The sequence below is a fragment of the Branchiostoma lanceolatum genome, chromosome 1 (genome assembly GCF_035083965.1).
Source record: "Branchiostoma lanceolatum isolate klBraLanc5 chromosome 1, klBraLanc5.hap2, whole genome shotgun sequence".
Classification (NCBI taxonomy): Eukaryota; Metazoa; Chordata; class Leptocardii; order Amphioxiformes; family Branchiostomatidae; genus Branchiostoma; species Branchiostoma lanceolatum.
Window position 1 is genome coordinate 40,996,053 of NC_089722.1, and position 18,751 is coordinate 41,014,803.

General features: G+C 43.0%; 2 protein-coding genes across 2 annotated transcripts; both read right to left on the minus strand.

Moving 5' to 3' along the window:
* Positions 1 to 1,222: 1,222 nt before the first annotated feature.
* LOC136423296 (glutathione hydrolase 1 proenzyme-like) lies at positions 1,223 to 11,787 on the minus strand. The gene is made up of 11 exons (XM_066411424.1): positions 11,199 to 11,787; positions 8,762 to 8,982; positions 7,503 to 7,698; positions 6,550 to 6,710; positions 5,975 to 6,124; positions 5,323 to 5,459; positions 4,982 to 5,169; positions 3,694 to 3,803; positions 2,732 to 2,862; positions 1,924 to 2,046; positions 1,223 to 1,404 (listed from the first exon to the last, which is right to left on the minus strand). Exons 1-11 carry the CDS (start codon positions 11,417 to 11,419, stop codon positions 1,264 to 1,266), a joined length of 1,779 nt encoding a protein of 592 aa, XP_066267521.1. The 5' UTR covers positions 11,420 to 11,787; the 3' UTR covers positions 1,223 to 1,263.
* Positions 11,788 to 14,830: 3,043 nt separating this feature from the next.
* Positions 14,831 to 16,603, minus strand: LOC136423303 (alpha-(1,3)-fucosyltransferase 7-like). The gene has a single exon (XM_066411429.1). It carries the CDS (start codon positions 16,484 to 16,486, stop codon positions 15,119 to 15,121), a length of 1,368 nt encoding a protein of 455 aa, XP_066267526.1. The 5' UTR covers positions 16,487 to 16,603; the 3' UTR covers positions 14,831 to 15,118.
* Positions 16,604 to 18,751: the final 2,148 nt, after the last annotated feature.

Here is an 18,751-nt window from a genome sequence, read left to right on the forward strand (position 1 = left end):
GTATACTCTAAGGAACTGGCGCACACAGGGCTGTTGAGAATCTGCATACTTTATTATGTTGCCTCCAGGACTCTCAGCACAAGGTTATCATTACCACTCTAAAGCTAAACAAAAACTTAAAAAACAAAATTAAATGGGAGGATTTGAGTAGCAATGGTGGCGTTGTTTACAGTAAGATTATAAGACTGACTCTGACTCTGTATCTGTATATAGCCGGTATAACCGTCATTCGGCGTAACACACCAGCCTCGCAGGCACGCGGCGCGACAGCAGCTGTTTATTTTACAACAAGCGACCTAGCACGTCTAACCTTCGCATGATTATATAACTGCATGAATTGTTTAAAGCTATCTAATGAGGATGCTTCCACTGTACTTGGTTGTAACGAGTTTCACTCTACGGTCGTTCTAGGAAAATACGATTTTTTAAACACATCAATCCTCGGTTTGGAAAAGTCTGATACTTAAAAGCATGGCTATTTCTTGTCCTTTTTTGACGTATTATCGATCTTCTTGTCTTTCATGAAATCAAATTAGAACGAGCCTGATGGCATTTCAATCGTTTAACCGTGAAGGGCGGTTTATACATGGAATCACGTATACAACGCTAAAGTCAAATAATTCAAATAGATGGTAGTGAAACATGCAGAAAAGACTTCGCTCACTCGGTCGTTTTAATCGGTGGTTATAGCACATGACCAGGCGTTATGACACCATGTACACCTCGGGGCGGGTCATTAACCCTTAATTAATGCAGCCCATTGCATTCTTGCCTCTAAATTACAATTACATTGTCATTCGCTTTTCATGTCTTCAATAACAGTAGATATATGGAGATGTTGCAGCTGAGTGGTACATTCAGGTATCTTAGTGTAGCAAGCATAAAAATAAAGATGTCCTTCGGTACATAGAAGAATACACTGACATTGTATACGTACGTTAGCAAAAACCTTTTTGAAATCAAGAGAGGCTATTAGTCTAGGGGGCTTTATTAATGGAAGTATTGTTTTAGGTGTCTGTGTGTCTCTGTGTGTACTCTGTGTGTGTCTCTGTGTGTTTGTGTTGTCATTTATTTTTGGTCAGCATATCTTAAGGAACTCTTGATGGATTGTGATAATGTTTGGTTTGTGGGTAGGTCTTGGAAAGACGAAGGTCACTGTCGAGTTTGCCCCTACCCCTATCCCCCAATGGCTTTCTTAGGTATTGCAGCAGAATTTTTTTTTCTTTTTTTAAAAATCTTTTGTCCTGAACTCGCTGGTTGTGATCAGAACCCTGCAGCGTAGCCGTTCTTCCTGGAATCGGAGTGTGCGAATATAGAGGACCCCTCCTGTATGACGCCCTGCAGCACGGCTATAGCAGCGGAGCTGCGCGTCACGTGGATCTCCGACAGGCGATCAAACACTTCCTGCAATAAGAGGAATGTGAAAAAGATTTCGAACCAGTTCATTTGAAATGAAATCATCGTACAGCTGATGTACTCTGCTTATACTAGTCGTGACAGAGAAGACAGGCGCCATCCACAGTATTTATAGGTTTACTGTACCGAGGGAATTCCCCTAGCTCTTATGGACAAAAGCATTGAATTGTGGACTAAAGCATAACTAGGACGGTCCATCGAAATGGAACCTTACTGTATAGCGGACCTACCCTGTATAGCTGTATAGCGGACCTACCCTGTATAGCGGAGTACCTCGGCTGATTTCTACTATTTTCCCAACGATAGGACGGAGCCTGGTAGAGGCTTAGCATAACGTCCTGTCCTAAGGACCGCGACCCTTTCCAGTAGCGTTCTTATAGGCGAGCAACAACAACCGGGATTCGAACTCTGGACCTCTTTGTCCAGAGGCAGGGTCACCAACCACTTGACTACGGACAACGAGAAGAGAAATTAAGCTTACAGGAAATACATAATGCGACTACTCACCTTTGGTTGGAATGGCCTGTCTTCTTCTGTGATGATCTTATTCGGCAGTAGCGAGTGGTGCAGACGCGGTAACTCAATGGCCGAGGCCAGGCTCGTGCCAAAGCGAAGGTAATGCATCGTCGCCTATTCGAAAAGAGAATTAGACATTCTTAAATCCAATGTGACGACGTTAGGCAAAGAAAGATGGGAATTTTTCTGTCGCGAATGCTCCTTTGGTGGGTGGAATATTTTTTCAATTGATTCTTTGGCTAGAAATATTACAAAGTTTTTGAATTTTCCCGGGAAACAGGATATATCTGCTTATTGTAACCGCCCAGTGTACTGTTAACATTAATTTCAACTAATCCCGCTTGTTTCATTGTTTGTGACAGCTAATAAATCTGGTATTCCCACAAAACATCCACCGCGCTGTACTGTTCATTGGCATGTTTATTTCGTTACTATAACGGCCGAGAAGGTAGACATAAATTCATTTTCGTGAAAAGAAAATGATATAATATAGCATAATCAGCTATTGAATGGCATTACTACTGTTGCAAATGGCACCATCATCTTCAATGTGTTTGCAATCGACAACTGTTTAGATCCCGGCGCAACATATTTCATTGTACAATTTGAAAAATTTGAAATATTCCCCTTCTTCTATATTTTCCTGTTGTCCATTGTTTTCAATGGTAATGCATGTTATACCAGGGAAGTTATGGTCATTCGACAAAGAAGACATTATATATCGCTAGGAGATCCTTATGTAATGCGCCTTGTTGCAAAGGTAAGTTGCGCAGGATAAAAGCAACGAGTGTTGACTTACATATGCCAAGGCCGTCTGAACCCTCAACCCGCCAGCGGCACCCAGCACAAGTCTGACGTCACCGGTACTGTTCAGCACGATGAAGGGGGCCATGGACGACATGGGCCGCTTTCCTGGTTGGATGAAGTTCGCTGTGTGACGAGAGGGTAGCGAATATCCTGGTTATGCGCTGATAAGCTAATAAAGACAGAGTATTGTGAAAATTGTGTGTACAATACGATGTATTCCGCATCGCCCGAAGGCCCGAGGGCGACCCGACCCGCCGGAGGGCTGAGACCTAGGGTGATGCGGAATACACTGTGCTGTGTCATGCCCTCCCTAAAAAAGCACACATCAATGCGAAATGCTTCATAAGTTGAGAAAATTCTGTGGCTTCGAACAAAAAAATATAGTAACATTAGTTCCAACGTCCGAATCCTTTTAATGCAAAAGGGGCATAAGTTTGGCAAATTTTGTGTCCTGGAACAAAAAAGATGTAGTAACATTACTTCCAACGTCCGAATCCGGTATTCGAATTTTCGACAGTGGCGCACACGAAGTGATGATTCTATGTAAGATCGTCTGATATAAGAAAAAGCCCGTATGATGACCCAAAATATCACTGGTCCAGAACACCCGTATCGCATATATATACATATACATATAGAATACAACACGGATTATTCCGTATCACCCGAGGTTCCGGCCCGATCGGAGGGCTGGGACCGAGGGTGATACGGAATACAACGTGTTGTGTTTTATTTATGTCATGCCCACCCGAAAAAAAAAAACATTTCAATGCGGAAAGCGCCGAATTTTTGACGGCGGCGCAACTGGCGCGCTCGAAATGCATTCTTGATATTCTATGAAAGCTCGTGGGATACAACTCTAGAACCTCATGTTATTCGGATAGTTATCACACGGTCCGGAACACCCGTATCAGGCCTAGGTATGACATAAATACATACATAAGTTTGGATTACCTGGGCTTGAGGGGATGTAATGGGGAATGCTCATCCCTGGGAAGTTGAAGTCTCTCATCTCGTTGTTGAGGATGATTCCTGTGGACGCTGAGCGTAATTTTGACCCAAAACTGAAACGAAACAAGCGATTGTGTGTTTATTTACATACGGTACTTCCTTCATGTATACCTACGTCCACTGTTGTAATTATGATGCCTGGCCATGGCTACATAACAGCGATCAATCTATATCGTATAGAGATTTCTCTTAATGTTTTTGTTACCTCAAAAATTAGGATAATCTCATCATCATCATCATCGGTCCGCCTCTTACGAGGTGCAGCAAGTGAAGTTTGTTCTCTAGATCTTCTTGTCACTCATTGCAGAAATGAGTTCCTGTCCTTCCAAATTAGTTTCAGTATAATCTTGGGTCCGTTTTTCCTCAGCTAACTATACTGTGGACGCGAAAATTGACAAACGTGCTAAGAAACCGGATGTGACTAATTTTGTGGTATATTCAACGCCTTTTTTCTAAACTACTCCTCTAAGAAGGTTCAGATTCAGCTCCGCGTCGTGACGTCACAGAAAGGACTCCCCTTAGCTAGTGCGGATAGGATTCATTTCTGTGACGTAACGAGCCGTTGTTAATTTGTTCCACCAAGGAGCACACATTAGACAATTGATTTAAGGTATTGTTGAAGGGTGGCTGAGGAATTTTGGGATGTTTTTGAAAAAACCCTTTCTTAAGCTTTATAAACCTTACTCAACCTTGATTTTTTGATAACAAGAAAAAATTCGCCAAAAATCGATATTTCAAAATATTCGCGTAGACACGCATCATTCTTTAAGTATTACTATCATGTACATTCCTGCAAAGTTATATTGATGAATATCCAAGCACAAGCCAAGGAGAGCGTTTCTTCTGAAAAAGGGGCGTGGCCTTATAAATCTTGATGACGTAATCATGACATCATACTAATTTGCATAAATTATCACCTTGCTATAAGGTACTACCTGAAAAAAAATCAAGGTTGAGGAAGGTTTATAAAGCTTAAGAAAGGGTTTTTTCAAAAACATCCCAAAATTCCTCAGACACCCTTCAACAATACCTTAAATCAATTGTCTAATGTGTGCTCCTTGGTGGAACAAATTAACAACGGCTCGTTACGTCACAGAAATGAATCCTATCCGCACTAGAATTTGGTGCGTTTTACTGCGTTCACCTGAAAAATACCCCCAACCCGTACATATACGAGACCCACATACAGGCTCTGTATTTATATGTGAGGGTAACGGTAACCACTTCTTACTATCGGTTGATGCTGCTGGAGAGTGACACGGCATCGTTTCCCGGTCCCAGGACTGAGACGTGGGTTGTGCCGCCGTCCTCGGGCACGTAGTACACCGGGTCGTAGTACCGCCAGTCTTGCGTCTCCGTGTCGCTGATCTTCATTCTTAAGGAGTCCGCAAATGACTTGGACGTCATCTTCTTCACCATCTGCATGCCACGACAAAGCCAAGGAATGTCTTTGGAGGGCAGTTACGATGGTTGAAAAGTAGGGAGGCAGTGGTGACCTTTTTAGGCAGGATGGTTCTAAGACTGCAAAGACTTGGGAAATCATTACTAGGACGGCAACAGATATGTCCTCACCTCTTGTACGTTGACGAAGTTAGGATCTCCCAGCTCGGTTCGTCTGGCGAAGGCGAACTTGAAGGTCTCCAGCATCCTGTGGTAGGTCAGGACCTGGTTATCGACCCCGTCCACACTGGAGGCGTTCAAACCGAAGCCTGGGACATGTAAGGAAGGGCGCTGTTACTTCTTAAATGCCTTGTGCGTAAGGTCGTTTTGAGTAAGTGTCTTTACATTCAGAACGGAGAAAACAAACTGGTCTACTAACTACTTCTACTACCACTACTATTGCGAGTACTTGTGCTACTACTGCTACTACTTCTGTTGATACTTTTACAACTACTACTACTACAACTACAACAAATACAACTACTGCTACTACTGCTGTAGCTACTACTAAAACTACAACTACTGCTTCCACGTCTTATATACTACTACATCTACGAATACAACTACTTCTACGTCTACTACTACTACTACTACTATTACTACTAACGTTACTACTACAACTGCTACCACTGCTATTTCTTCTACCATTACTACGTTGTAATGCCTCAACCATCTCCAATACCTCTACTACTTCTACTACTACTACTACTACTACTGCTGCTACTACTACTACGGTAACTGTTACTGATATAGCAATACTGCCACTGCGGTAAGTGTTTCTCACCGTCCCAGATGTTGAGAATGAGACTCAGCACAGCGCCCCCTCCCGGCGGAGGTGGGGATAGCAGGGTCAGTCCACCCTCCAGAGAAATCTTCAGAGGTTCCGATATGTCCACCTGGTAGTCACGGAGGTCCTGCTCTGTGATGATGCCACCTGGTAAACATACAGAATCAGATGTAAGCAGCTTTCTCCCTGTGTCATTTCAAATGCGTAAAACTTGGAGGACACGGTTATAACACCACATGCAACGCATGCGACAAACGAAATAGTTTGAAATGGATCGTATACATAACGTTGGAACCGCAGACTGTTAATAGGTTTGTAAGACAAAGGTATGTGAGATTCCCTTCCTATCGTCTCTTGGTAAGAAAAATATTTCAGAATTCAAATGCCATGGTCAAATATTCTAACAGCTTTTAGCCATTACATGTTGGTTTACCAATGTAAAAGACCTTGTTGACCTCTTCTACAATTCAAGTCTTCCCATTTACTGTTTGCGACAGAAAAGAGTCTCGGCTATCATTGGGATGTCGTTCGTCATCATATTACTCATAATTAGTAAGATGCTAGGAAAATACCTGCGTCCTGTATGTCCTTCACCAGATTCTTGGCGATGTCTCCCGTGTAGAAGGCGTCTGCACCTCCATCGGCAACCGCACGGAGCGTCGCTGCAAGCTGCGGCCGCTTCATGATCATGTTCGCACCCAAGACGTTGTTGTTCTCGTCACACAGTACGTCACTACGGGACGAAATGTTCAGAACATGCACGTTTAAGCGAAGACATTGCATACTTTCATGTTGAATACGACTTCAACACCACAGAGCTTCATTAAATCTTTCATCATCTACTACTGGTGAAGAGAGGCATGAATTGTATCCATCACTCATAGATATAGATCCTATCGATATATATTATTCCAGTTATAATGTAACTGATATAGATATAGATCCTAGCTTACATAATTTGCGCTGAGTGTCTTTATCCTGGTGACGACTGGACTGTCTTACGCCTACATCAGACAATTGTTTACTCATATTAGGAATATTTGAGAAAAGCCACCTTAGACATTAAAACGATTCCCGGATCTAAATACTTGCATAATCATTGCCCCGTAACGTAGTGTTCATCTGGACATGTACACAAACTAGGTCATCTAGAGAGTTTGAGAAACAACTCGATAGATGTTCCCTTAATACTAGAAGCAATGCTTGCCTGTGTGTTATTCTCAATGCTACATTATATGTTCATTTTCCTTATTTACCAATTTGATATACGTTACATGGTTTGTATTCAGTTTCCTTTCCGCCTGTATATCATGTTTATGTATTTATTTGACAAGATCCGTGGTATTTATTTATGTTCCTTATAGTATGATTATCTGTTTTTCTCATATTGTTTTTGTTCATGTAAAAATGCGATAAAAAATTTGAAATTATAAAAAATCAGAAAATAGAATTTAGAAAAATACTAAAAAAAAACGTCTCAGAAACAGGTAATTAATGAAAGAGTGTGATGCTGCCAATAACTCACCACAAGTGATTCTTTGGATCGTTGATGAATTCGAGGTTCTTGCCGATGGCCTTCTCCAATGGTCTGCCGATACAGAATCCCTGCTCAGCCATCCGTATAGCCGGTTGGAACAGGTCTCTCCACGGCAGCTTCCCGTACCTCTGGTGGGCCTCCCACAACCCGCGGACCTGGCCTGGTACGGCCACAGCCAACCCTCCTGCAAAACACAAGTATGTGTGTGTGTGCATCCGGTATGACGTGCAGAGTAACCTCAGGCAGAAAAAAAAAAAAGTTTTTCAAGAATTGGTGCCTTATTAATCTTATTCAAGAATAAGATGTGAAAGGTCATACCTAAGTCACTAATTCAACTAATCCACTAGGCATTCATAAGGTCTTATGGACAGTAGAATTCGGCAAAAATAGGGCGAACAAGCTGTTAGGGGGGGGGGGGCAAACCTACACGACCTCAGACTTACATCAAAAGCTATCTGCCACAAAATCCATCAGCAACATAATATGTCCGGGACAAAATAAAAATTAAAAAACAACAGTACCAAGGTCACATATTAAATATATCAAAGAATGTTTAGATCTTACAACTAGTAGTGTAAGTGATACGTTAAACTCGACATGTTGTGAAGTATTCATATACTTGTACTTAGGTTAATCATTTTGTATCCCATTGTTTGTTGTTTGCATGTTTAGTTGTAGAAGACCTTACGAAAGTCGCTGTACTTTTGTCGTGTCAATAAATTTACAAGGGGGGGGGGCGACCCTGACCATTTTCCCAACACCTACCTACATACAAAATATTATCATAATCCATGGCCACCCAGAGGTTCTTAAGTTATACTGACCACAAACATCTGGAAATACAACCAGACAGACACACAGACAGTCAGACACACAGACAGCCCAAAAACAACGTGTCCATTTTCATGGAGGTGATAAACGTGAAGAAAAAAGCCCTGTGGTGGCCAAACTCTCCTGACAAATAATTCTCCCTTTAGCAGGCGTAGTGAGTCTAGTATGAAGACCAGTCTGAGAGTAACCTCAGGTAGAAAAAAAAACTTGTACTTCAAGAATTGGTGTCGCAGAAAATGGGATGCAGAAGGCCATAATACCTAGATCACTGATTCGACTAATCTGACCGGCAGCTCGACTACTAGCTATTCGACCGGTGGCTCATTGCCCTGACTTACCGAACTGACATTGCCCTGACTTACCGAACTGACATTAATATTGCCCTGACTTACCGAACTGACATTGCCCTGACTTACCGAACTGTGCCGTGGAGTTGTTCGTCCCAAACATGTCAGTGGAGGCTCCGGAAGGGGCTGTTTCCCGGGCGTTGATGACCTGGGCCATGCCTGTCTCTTTGTTGTATACTGTCATGATCAAACCCCCACCGAGCCCGGCGCTGTGCCCGTGAATCAGCTCCACACAAGCTAAAGCCGCAATGGCGCTGTCCACGGCCGAACCACCCTTCTTCAAAATGTCCCTGAAAAACAACCTACTGTCAAAAAAGTCCAATAACACCACTCAGGGTACCGATAAAACCTGGTCTATGTGGACAAATGGTTACTAAATACAGGATTCTTAATGTCAGCTGTAAAGGTTTAACTGTAAAAAAAAATCATACGGCCTGTGTTATTTCTTAAATCTAAGGTTTGAGTCATCAAACATGGAGCACAATGCTACATGAGACATAATACAACAAGGTTTAGAACTCGACGTAACATTAAAGGATATTAATCCATGTGAGTTTTACTTTTATAGAGAGGGAATGTAAGTCCCAGATACACTTAACCATATTTACCGTAAATACTTGCAATGTTCGCGGTGGTTCAGTGTTCGCGGTTTTCGCAGACTTGATTATTGAACCACATTATGTAGTACTGAATTGTTTAGTAGCATTGAATCCGGGATAAACAAAAAATTCAGGATAGTTGCATTGTGATGGTTTTAGCCCATATTTTCGCCAGTAAGAGATTATGAAAACTCCTTATGGTGAAAAGAGGAGACAAGACCCCCGCCATCCCCTCTTTTCGCCAGTATGAGATTTTTGAAAACTTATGGTGGAAAGAGGGGATAAGACCCCCGCCATCCCCTCATTAAACACGAGTCGAGTTTACTGTCCACTGTAAAACAATCGAACAACATCTCCATGAATCCAGCTTTCAACCAACATGCACTGGGTCTAATCAAACACCTACAAGCTGAGAGAGTATGGTTACCAAAAACTACCTGCCTCTGCGTCCACCCATGACATCGTGTATACTGTAGATGACAGACAAAGGGCCATGAGCATTCCAGTGTGCAAGGTTGACATAACGGATACAAGAGGACTGCATGGGAGAGTAGCATGACTCTCGGTCGCCATTGAACTTGTTCATGTTTGTTTGTGTGTGTGTGTGTGTGTGTGTGTGTGTGTGTGTGTGTGTGTGTGTGTGTGTGTGTGTGTGTGTGTGTGTGTGTGTGTGTGTGTGTGTGTGTGTGTGTGTGTAAAATGTCACCAGTGCAGACAAGTCTTTAAGCGGTGACTCGTAACTTAGCACCGTTCGCCGGAGTCACAAGTCTTTTTTTTTTTTTTCAAAACGCGAAGAATACGGTTACCGCCGTCCGGTACTTGAATAACACACCTTTTGTGAATTTGTTTCCTTTTCACATTCATTAGAGTCACTGGGCTTTTTGCAATGAAAATAAATAGGTCACAAAAACGTTAGAAAGCTGCGATTCAGCTCCTACTTTCTCCAAGCACACAATGCTAAAACAACAATGGCGGATCAGAATCTTTAACCCCAAGATGCACCCGACCTTTTATCAACTCTAAGTAGACATAAAAAGGTAGGGTACATCTTGGGGTTCACTGGCTAAAAAGGGGATGGCGGGGGTCTTATCCCCTCTTTTTATCATAAGGAGTTTTCAAATGTCTTACTGGCAAAAAGAGAGGAGGGCGGGGGTCTTATCCCTTCTTTTCACCATAAGGAGTTTTTCAAATGTCTTACTGGCTAAAAGATGGGATGGCGGGGGTCTTATCCCCTCTTTTCACCAAAGGAGTTTTCATAATCTCCTACTGGCGAAAATATTGGATAAAACCATCACCATACCACTATTCCGGCTATTCAGTTTATCCCGGATTTAATGATGCTATACTTTTCTTTACTAAATAAAAGGGATAAATAATCAAGTCTGTTTTCGCTGTTATTACACGGCGAACATTTGTTCGGCCTTCCGCCCTCCCCCCTAAACCTTTGTACAAGCATATACTAAGTAAAGCCCCTGTCACCTTCAGGACCGTCCCACAACCTCGTCCCGTCCACCTCCCAATAAAGGTCGGCGGTGGGTTGGGAGCAGTCGGACCATTTTTAGGCCAAGCCTATCTGTCGCGACGACTGTGCCACAACCATGTCACAAACAGAACATGACAGCATATTGTTAACCTCAAGACTTACTCCCAACCGTGTCCCGATTGCTATCGGACCCTTTCTCAACCTCGTAGACCAACTGCCAACCACATATGACCTTGCTCACGACTGACTTTATTTGGAGATATGGTTGAGAAGCTATGGTCGGCTTATGTAGACTAGGGCGTTTTACACGTCCTACAAACGAACTTTTCAATAGTCAATATAAAGCATTATCTCCTGCTGTTTATTGTACAAAAAAGCGCTAGCTTTATCATAAATCACTGTCAACGTAGGACAAGTCACGTACCTGCCGATCGCAGAACATTCCAGAGCGTCGGCGGCGACCGCCCCGTGTGTGTACGGGCCGCCCGTGACGTCCAGCCCGGCCGGCTGGGGACGCGCGCACGGTGGTCTCACGAGGACATCCCCGTACAACCGCCGTCGACGGTGGTATTCTTTCACTAGCAGATGGACTACAGCCGCAAGTATGATAATTTTGAGAACGCCCCGAAAAGCGACGGCCTCCATGTCTACGACGACCAAGAACCTGTGTAACTAGACACGGTTTCCTGTTTGTTTATATTTTGTATGAGTATCCCTGGTCTCTACACTTACGTCATTATCTATGACGTCGGCCGGACGTTCAATCTTTGCGAAACAGGAAAACTTCAATGAGCTATAAAACGCCCAGGTGGAGACTTACCGCACAGTTTTATCCATTGAATGTTCTAAACCGCCAGTGACGGTACCCAAAGCGCTTAATCAAGAACATGAGTGTGCGTTACGTCATTTCCACTGAGACAGCGAACGTTTAGCGACCAAAAACGAATCTCAGAGATAAAGAAGAATGTTTTGCAAGTTTTGTGTGTTTCTTTGTGTGTGTGTGTGTGTGTGTCTGTGTGATTGTATGCGTGTGTGTGTGTGTGTTTGTATGTATGCGTGTGTGTGTGTGTGTTTGTCTGTGTGTTTGTATGCGTGTGTGTGTGTTTGTGTGCGTGTGTGTGCGTGTGTGTGCGTGTGTGTGTGTGTGTATTCACATCATACCTTCACATCATGAATGACCTTCAATTCATGAAGTCATGGTCATACATCTTCATTTTGGTCGCCCCACGGTCTTCAGCCAGCGAAAGGGAAGTGGGCGCGCCTGTACGGGTTGGCGGTTTGTGTTGGCGTCCCTGACATTTGCCAATGACGTCAGTCTCAAGGATACCGGACCTACTCTCCAAGCAGAGGTTGGTGGGGAAGATCGTCACCGTTTTATCACCGGCATGTCCCGTTTTTTTATCCGCTACCCCACCCAACGTGTGGGAGGGGTAGCGGAAAAAACGGGCCATATGATAAAACGGTGACGATCTTCCCCACCAACCTCTGCTTGGAGAGTAACCGGACCGAACCAGTAGAAAAACTAAGCTTCTGATTGACAAATTGATAACTTATGCACCATTAATTCGAACGCTAACCTCCAACCTTACAGCTTAGGTTCCGGTCAGCTTCGTCGCACGAAAGCCGTACGATCGCAAACTGAGTCTTGGGATAGTCGTGCATTTGTCGGCCGTATGTAAACATTCAACTGTCTTGTTACAGGGGGCTGTCCTAGATTCTTTCCGTCGGTTGGCTCTGTCACAGCCTCCTTGCTATAACATGACATTAAAGTCACACGACGGCCTAGGACATTTTACGCCCTTCACCTCTTCCGAAAAAACAAACGCAGCTCCAACCAGAATGCCCTTCCCCGGATTCGGACCAGGGTCTCCCAGTAACCAACTGATTGGAACCAGGGTCCCGACTGAGATACAGGGCAGCTTTGTGCCAGGTAAGTCTGGGAATGGAAATGCACTTGGCCTATGATGCTTAAGGCAAAGATTATCAGACTTACCTGGCTATTGTTGATGCACACATACCGGAAGTTCCGAAAAGACTTTATCGCTTTTGGTAAATCCCGCTTTTCACGAACTGCACTTGGTCTATTGTTTAGGCACGCATACCGGACGTACCGAGCAGACTTTTGTTGCTCTTGGTAAATCCTTTTTATGAAGTGTCAACCCCGTGTGTCGAAATCCAGATGTCACCGATGTTGTCTAGTCCATGATGCAATCATATCTCCGCCTTAGTTGATGACGGTATGTGGACAAAGTAAAGCAAAATTAACCAATATGTTTAGACTATGCTTTAAAACTATAATGACGCCGTTTACTGCTTAAAACAATCATGACCACTATTGAATTACCATCGGTAAATTCCGATTAGTTTGTGTGGCGAAATGTACAGGCACAAATAAAGCAGAACATGCAAACACCACTTCATTTTGTTAACAGGATTATACAGTAGCTAAACAAACAGAATGTTCCAAAGGCATGTCTACTGTCATTTTCAATTATGATACTTGTATTTGGCACGCATTCTTCTGTTAAAGCCCCAGTCACACATTCATAATCAGGACTTTCACTCGACTTTGCTCCAGACCACTCCACAACCAAGGTCGGCGCTGGGTTGGGAATAGCCTGGAATTCATCCTATTCTATCTCCAGTTCTCTCCTATGATTTATTTATCTTGAATATGACTTTCCCACTTGTATTTTTCATAATGTATGGTCGACTGGCCATGCGCGGACGATGTTTCAAAGACTAGTAGACAACCTCGACGACCAACTCCCAACCACGGATGACCTTGCTCACGACGAACTCCCAACCATAGTCTATAGACGGTAAAGAGACGATGGTCGGATATGTGTGGCAAGGGCTTTAGAACCGAACGGTGGTTCTGAGTACATAGACATTGTAAACCTGACATGTTTGTACACATGGCACACAAGAATCTACAAATTTTGAAAGCAAACTGCCTCAAGCTTAGTTTTAATACAATATAGTATCTATTAAAACTGAACTAAAAAAATGGTGAATTCATGTGTAATCTGTTATCATTCGATTGACAATGTTGTCCAGTCGTTCTTTTTGTTTATATGTAAACTATCATTATGCCTTTCGGCCTTATAAAGCTGTTTTGAAGCAGGATATACCAGGATCTACAAACAGAAAAGGCCACCCAACTAGTTTTGAAAATATGAAGGCAACGTCAGAACCATCGAACGTCGACGACAATCTAAGACAGGCTTTTCTGTCACAAGGCGGGTGTATTTTGAACGATACGTTCAGATATGTCCGCAGAATGCCGTCAGTTTGCTGTTGCTAAGTTACCGTATGACAACTATGGCGGGTGTTCGATGACCTCTATTACTCAATTTGGCTCTCGTTTTGTTAAATCGCCCCGCTGCGGCCAGGAGTGGCAATGCAGGGTGGGATTTGAAATGAGCTCCTCTTCCTCATGTTACCTCCGCGAGGGAGGTACTGTTTTTAAGTGGTCTGTTTGTGTGTGTGTGTGTCCGCGCTCAAAACCGAAGAGCCTTCTTGTGGATTGTCATGATTTGACGATGATTTAAATTGATGGATGATTAAATAAAGAAACCTGACGTTTTTGGTATCCATGGCCATTAGCGGCTTTCCTTGGGACTACAATAGAACTTATGGATTTTGCATCTTTTGTCTTGCTATGCTGATTCTTTTGATGTGAGGAAAGTGGTCTCGGTTCGAAACACCTAGAAGCTTGTCCTAAATTTACAGGGGTGTTATTGTATTAATTTTTTAAAGAGAACAACTCAAGAAAGGTATGACGAGTAATCATATCATGATTTGGGCCATGTAAGCAGATAAGACAAATATGTCCAAAACGAAATGACAAATAGGGCTATCTTTTGAAAATCAATGAAGAAATTCTAATATGTTTGATTATTTAAAGGTCAAAGGATAGGACTGCATGTTAGAACATCCTCATCAATTTTAAATACAAAGGATAACCACTTAGAATAAATTATGCTAATCAAAAAGTACATATATTTGCATGAAAAATGAGATGAGATGAAGCAAGAAAAATTTATGAAGCTATAGTCAAAATTTTTTGTGTAAAGAAAGCATTCGGCTGCCTTATTTGGTGGTCCCTCCCCTCCTAGTTTACTATTTGAAACATACTGCGTGCAATTTCCCTAGGCATTTAGTCTCTACCAGACTAACTACGTCGGCTATAGGGAGAATATTTGCCGGGGGACTTTGGCCATGGAGGGTTACATTTGGACCCTCTCTCCGTGGCCGACTCCCTTCATACAGTTGACTCTATTTGGCCAATTTCTACTATTTTCCCAGCGACCCTCGGAGGCTGGTAGAGCCTACTAGGCATCAGGGGAAACGAGCTGCATACTCTTTTTTACTATGTGCAGCGCCCACCCACATCATAGGCTGACAGAACTCATAGCTCTCCCCCCTCCACCACCTGTCTATGTCCGTGTACACCTTTCTCTCAGTCGGAGACGCCTGGACGAGTTTCTTACAAAGTTCACAAAATCTGGATTCATAGTCGGGGAGGTTTTTTGGTGGGTTGGTTTTCCAAGCAAAATATCTGCTGTAGTCATCGTCGTTCTGGTCCAGATACTTCAAGTAGTTTGCCAACGCCTCTGCGGTTTCGAAGTCATCGACATGAATAAAAGAGTTCGGTGGAACCAGTCTTTCATAGTCACTCTTTGGAGCGCCGAGTACGACCGGTATGACATCGTAATCAAGGGAGTTATGCCAGAACTTTTCCGTTATGTATTCAACACATTTAAAGTTCTCAAATGCCAAATAGAATTTATACGGACGTATATGCTCCCTTAAGCAGGACAAATCTTGTCTATTTTTCTTACATGAGCGACGAACATTTCCACAGGCTCCAAAAACATCCACTTGGATGTGCTTCATCAATTCTCTAGCATAGCTGAACCTATCCAAATATCTGTAGCAATAACTCGCATACCATATGACTAGCTTATCTTTCTGCTTTGCGTAATCTTTGTTTGGGGGAGGAGGGTTTTCAGCCAGTGCTTTGTAAAGCGGGGTGATATGGCCCCATGGCGCGAGAATGTCGGAATCATTTCTGTATGACATGGTCCAGTTGAAAACGCCTCCATAAGAAACCAAGTCCCAGTCTCTTGTAATGGCAGGAGGCTCATACGCAAAATATACCCAAATCTGATGTTCGGGTCTTGTCGTGGGAAAGTAGTCTCTACGGTAGACTGCGGGTATGTCATGCACTCCTCGGAACACGATGGCGTCCGCATCTTCGGTCTTGATCTTTCTTCGTTTCTTCTTAGAAGTCTTCTCACGGATCTTGATGAATTCACACTGAGGCATGGAGCGACATGGTACCGACTTTGCAGTCGGCCATTTCTTAGTCATGCTCCAGATGATTATTTTCTTGTGATCTGGTGGCTTCTCTACGGACAGGTTCGACGCTTCGACGTTCCATGTTGAATAGAACTGTGCCAACGTATTTTTAGACTCAGAAGAAACGAAGCTGTCGTATCTGGGGAGTGCTGAACGCTGAATCAGTGACACGTTTTCAACTTTATCCTTGGAAACTTCAGTCCTGTTGTAATGGACCAACTGGTTCAAGCTAACCGGCATTGTTGACACATAGCTGTACACGGTGAAAGACATATATACGAAGAAACATAATAAGATAAGACGTTCGCATTTCTTCAATTGGGCCTGCTGGTTTTTAAACTCCATATTTGTCAGTCTTTCAGTTCAATCCGTAAACTCTTGTAGTAGATACAGTATTGATGTGGCGATTGCTGGGTAGTTATGGTTTTTGAACTTTATAATTGTCAAAACTTTGTCTAAATTATCGTTCATTTTTGAGGTGAAGCATTCCATTGGAGCATCACGTCTGTCAATCAACGAGGGATTTTAACTTCTTGTTTTGTACTCCGAGTTCTTGTACTAGGCGTGTGTTCCATTCCTTGTCAGAGAGCCGTTTGGGGTGATTTTTTTTCGTATTGATGTCTGAAACAAACAAATAAGAAGAGTTAATGGATTAACCAGTTGTCCTGACAGTGCTTTTATCTGTAATGTACACAGGATGTATTTATATAAAGCAAAGGTTTTATTTCATTGAATGGCCACACAATTATTGAGCCAGCTTATCGTAAAAACAGCTTAAAATAAACAAAAATCCCCCTGTCACTGAACCCACAACTACTAAAAAAACGCCATCCACTTGGCGCATTTCATATGATACACATCTAACAATAACTATTTTTACGTTATTCTGTCTAGATGTCGCCTATTATGATTGGTTGGTGTGTGCTTTACAAAGAGTTGACAACTTTTTCGTATTTGAGCAACGGGAACGTCATCCAAGACTGATCCTCGAACATGCAGCGAACCAGGTGGGATTACGTATACCTGTGGATCATGCCCTGAACATCGCTGTTTCCAGGGCCGGGTGCCTCTTCTTACCTTTAGTGTTCGCCGTATTGAAGACACTCTATTGTTGTCTGCTTGTATACAAGCATGTTTGAGTCCTATTTTTTTTTTTCTTTCAAAACACGATCACCAACGTTGGCAGCATCGATAATGGCTGTGGTATTTCCTTCATGCTAAAAACTTTTTTCTCTTCTCGTCACTTTTAACTTTCTACGTAAGAGAAAGGTTATAGGTCGTCATCCTACTTTTGTAGACAACTGTAGTGTTTGCCATATTGAAGATGATGTACTGTTGTCTACTCGTCAACAATCATATATACTTGAGCCTCATGTTGTTGTTTTTTACACGCGAGCACGGGTGCAATCGATATTACTGTCAATGCATTATGGCCTCTTGTTGATTCAGGACATCAATTTATTAAGCACAAAGTTAGAGGGGTCATATGCTCGGCCTGTGACCTAGTTGAATACACACGCGAGAGAAATGGTGGCGCGATTTTCTCCACAACAATCTTTCAACATGGCAATGTATTCGTATTCTCTAACTACATGAATAGAAAGAGACGTATCGTATTCTGTTACTACACGAGTAGAAGGAAATATTCACGATGAAATTCACTCACCAGAGACTGAGTAGAACACACCCCAGCTACTAGACAAAACCTTCCCGCCGACTGTTGGTATGTCGTCAGGAGAACAGCTGTAATTGTGAATCTGGTTAGACCGGTTCTCCCTTTCCCAGATTCTACCACCGCCATCTGGATACACATAATTACGGTTCTCCAAACGTCCTGCCAACCAGCCTAATAGAAACCATACCATCGGGGGCTCACTGATATCTCTACGGCACTGGGAGTGATGCCCGCCAGCCCAGACAGCTTAGCACGCTCGGGGTGTGGGTTTACGGCCTTGGATTGAATTACTTCGCCCTCTAGGGCGGCGGCGAAACTGTCTATGGCAGCTAAAGTAGAAAGGCTGCAAAATTCTATATGGCAGCTAAGTGAAAGGCTGACAGAAACAGCTCAATCATAAGTAGACTGGGCCAGGTAATAACACCCCTAAGCCGACTCCTAGAGTGACTATGAAAGACTGGTTCCACCGAACTCTTTTATTCATGTCGATGACTTCAAATCCGCAGAGACGTTGGCAAACTACTTGAAGTATCTGGACCAGAACGACGATGACTACAACAGATATTTTGCTTGGAAAACCAACCCTCCACAAAACCTCCCCGACTATGAATCCAGATTTTGTGAACTTTGTAAGAAACTCTTCCAGGCGTCTCCGACGGAGAGAAAGGTGTACACGGACATAGACAGGTGGTGGAGGGGGGAGAACTATGAGTTCTGTCAGCCTATGATGTTGGTTACTAAGCATAATAAACATGCTCCAGAGAATTTCGTGCATTTCCCCTAGAATCGTAGCAAAGTGTGCATGGAGTACGTCGCACATAGCAAACTTAGATTACTAGTAGGGTTATTTAAAAAACTGTCAACTTTTCATGCCAAAGGTTTAAGAAGAAGACTCCACATCCTCTGGCCACCAAAGACTCCTTTAAATAAGGAAT